The sequence below is a fragment of the Lynx canadensis genome, chromosome D1, assembly GCF_007474595.2.
Source record: "Lynx canadensis isolate LIC74 chromosome D1, mLynCan4.pri.v2, whole genome shotgun sequence".
Classification (NCBI taxonomy): Eukaryota; Metazoa; Chordata; class Mammalia; order Carnivora; family Felidae; genus Lynx; species Lynx canadensis.
Genome location: NC_044312.2, coordinates 115,078,427 through 115,080,477, shown reverse-complemented (window position 1 = coordinate 115,080,477; position 2,051 = coordinate 115,078,427). Strand labels below are relative to the sequence as shown.

General features: G+C 61.3%; 1 protein-coding gene across 1 annotated transcript; it reads right to left on the bottom strand.

Moving 5' to 3' along the window:
- Positions 1 to 560: 560 nt before the first annotated feature.
- LOC115525095 (interferon-induced transmembrane protein 3-like) lies at positions 561 to 1,672 on the bottom strand. The gene is made up of 2 exons (XM_030332065.1): positions 1,353 to 1,672; positions 561 to 849 (listed from the first exon to the last, which is right to left on the bottom strand). Exons 1-2 carry the CDS (start codon positions 1,599 to 1,601, stop codon positions 658 to 660), a joined length of 441 nt encoding a protein of 146 aa, XP_030187925.1. The 5' UTR covers positions 1,602 to 1,672; the 3' UTR covers positions 561 to 657.
- Positions 1,673 to 2,051: the final 379 nt, after the last annotated feature.

Here is a 2,051-nt window from a genome sequence, read left to right as displayed (position 1 = left end):
GGACAGGTGTGGGTGAGCCCCAGCGGGAGTCTGGGTGTACAAGGGAGGAAAGGGGAGGCTATCACCACCCTAGTTCCACCTCACTTGTCCAGCTGGTGTGGGCTGGGTGGGCACTGGGCATGCACATTGCCCACAGTGTGGAGGCCATGACAGAGGAGGTTAGGGAGCTGACTTCCAGTCAGGGCGAGGGCACGGCCGGCTGGGGCTGCAGCTCCAGAAGTGGACTGTGGGCTCCCTGTATCAGGTGCCCTGCGACTCTCCCCAGCCAGTGCATTCCTGGAAGCTAAGAAAGTTCTGGCCTCAGTGCCGCCTTGCCACAAATGAACCCATTCTGCTTAGGGCTCAGACCTCTGGGAAGTAGGGGCCCCTCCATACAACTATTGTCTATTAGTTGCCCCCAGCCCGAAGCCAGATACCCGCAAGGCCTGAGGATGTGCCTGGGACCACACAAAGGACACAGGGCTGGGTGCAGGGGGGCAGTGGGGGACATGGGCCTAGGGGCAGGCTGAACAGTCTCAATGGGGCCCCTCCCAGGTACAAACACAGCACCCACCCACACACACACACACACATACATGCTTTATTGAATTCAGTTGTAGACTGACGTGTACACAAAATGCTGTGACAGGAGTGACGGCCTCAGGCCATGGACAACTGCTAGTACCCTCCATAACCTTTCATCATTTCTGAAATTGCTTGGAAAACCACCAGTGAGCCAGTGAAGAAAAGAATGATGAACGTAAGGGTGAGAAGGAGGCCCAAGACCAGAGCCCAGATGTTCAGGCACTTGGCGGTGGAGGCATAGGTCTGGGCCCCGATCACGTCACCCACCATCTTCCGGTCCCTAGACTGGGGAGAGGAGATGGACAGGGGGATCAGGGGCGGGTCCTGGCGAGAGCCAGGCCGGTCCCCGTCCACAGCAGCCTCCACATGCCCTTCGCCCCGGTCGGGGACCCACCCCCCTTTCCCAGAGCCTGAGCGGGACAGCGGCCCTTGGGTCCCGTCCCTCCTGGGGCCTGCAGCTCCTTCTTCAGACTCTCCGCCTCTCCTGGAGACCCCAGGGCGCCCCCTCCCTCTGCGTAGGTCCAGTCACTGGCCTCTCCCACTGAGAGGCGGCTTCCGGTGAGTTCCTTTGTTCTTTCTGGGAGAGCCCTGGAGCCACATCTCAGTCTGAGGGATGTCCTTGGGAACTGGGGACAAAGGCCACTCCTGACCGTCCCCGGGTCCCTCCTGCAGCCTCACTGCTACCACGCATGGACTCCCCATCCCCCCCCCACATGCCCTCGGGGCAGGCGGACCTCCGCAGGCTCACCTGCACTTTCTGGGAGAACCCCCCCAACACACACACCCACCTTCACGGAGTAGGCAAAGGCCACGAAGCCCAGGCAGCACCAGTTCATGAAGATTGTGTTGAACAGGGACCAGACGATGTGGTCGGGCACGGACGTCTCAGTCTGGATGTTGATCACGGTGGTGGCCATGGGAGCTGGGCTCTGGGGCCCCCCGAGTACCGCCACCTCATGCTCCTCCTTGAGCATCTCATAAGTTGGGGGGACACCAGTGTGGGTGCCAGGAAGGAAGGGCTGGGCATTGCGGTTCATGGTGCGAGACGGAGACGCTGCGGTCCGGATGCTGGGGCTGCTCAGGGCTCTCCCCTCCCGGGTAGTTTCGATTTCTTCAAAGATTTCTTTTTCATGGTGTTTGGGGAATTGGGAATTGGTTGGGCACTAGGAGGGCGTGACCAAGCACTGGGTGTCAGGTTACACCAGGGCGGGGCAGGAGGAAGGGCTCTGGTCTCAGGGGGGCTTCCTGTCCCCGGCTCTCACGTCGGGTCCTGGGTCCTGTCTCCGCTCCCCTACCACAGCCTCTGTCAGGGGTGTGTGTGGGCCCTGGGGACTTTTCCTCAGATGTGAGTCTCCCCACCCTGTCCCCACCCCAGCCCCAAGCCTGCTGCAGGCTCCCATACGGACTCCACACTGCAGCCCCCAGAGAGAGTCCCCGAAGCCCCAAAGCCCACACCTCAGCAGTCACAGGCCTCCTCTCTGTCTGGA

What these genes read in the sequence shown, in the direction of transcription:
- LOC115525095 (XM_030332065.1), bottom strand. Translation starts at nt 1,601, where the DNA reads ATGAACCGCAATGCCCAGCCCTTCCTTCCTGGCACCCACACTGGTGTC. An exon ending in CCTTTGCCTACTCCGTGAAG is followed by an intron (nt 850 to 1,352) that starts GTGGGTGTGTGT and finishes TCCTCTCCCCAG; the next exon opens with TCTAGGGACCGGAAGATGGT.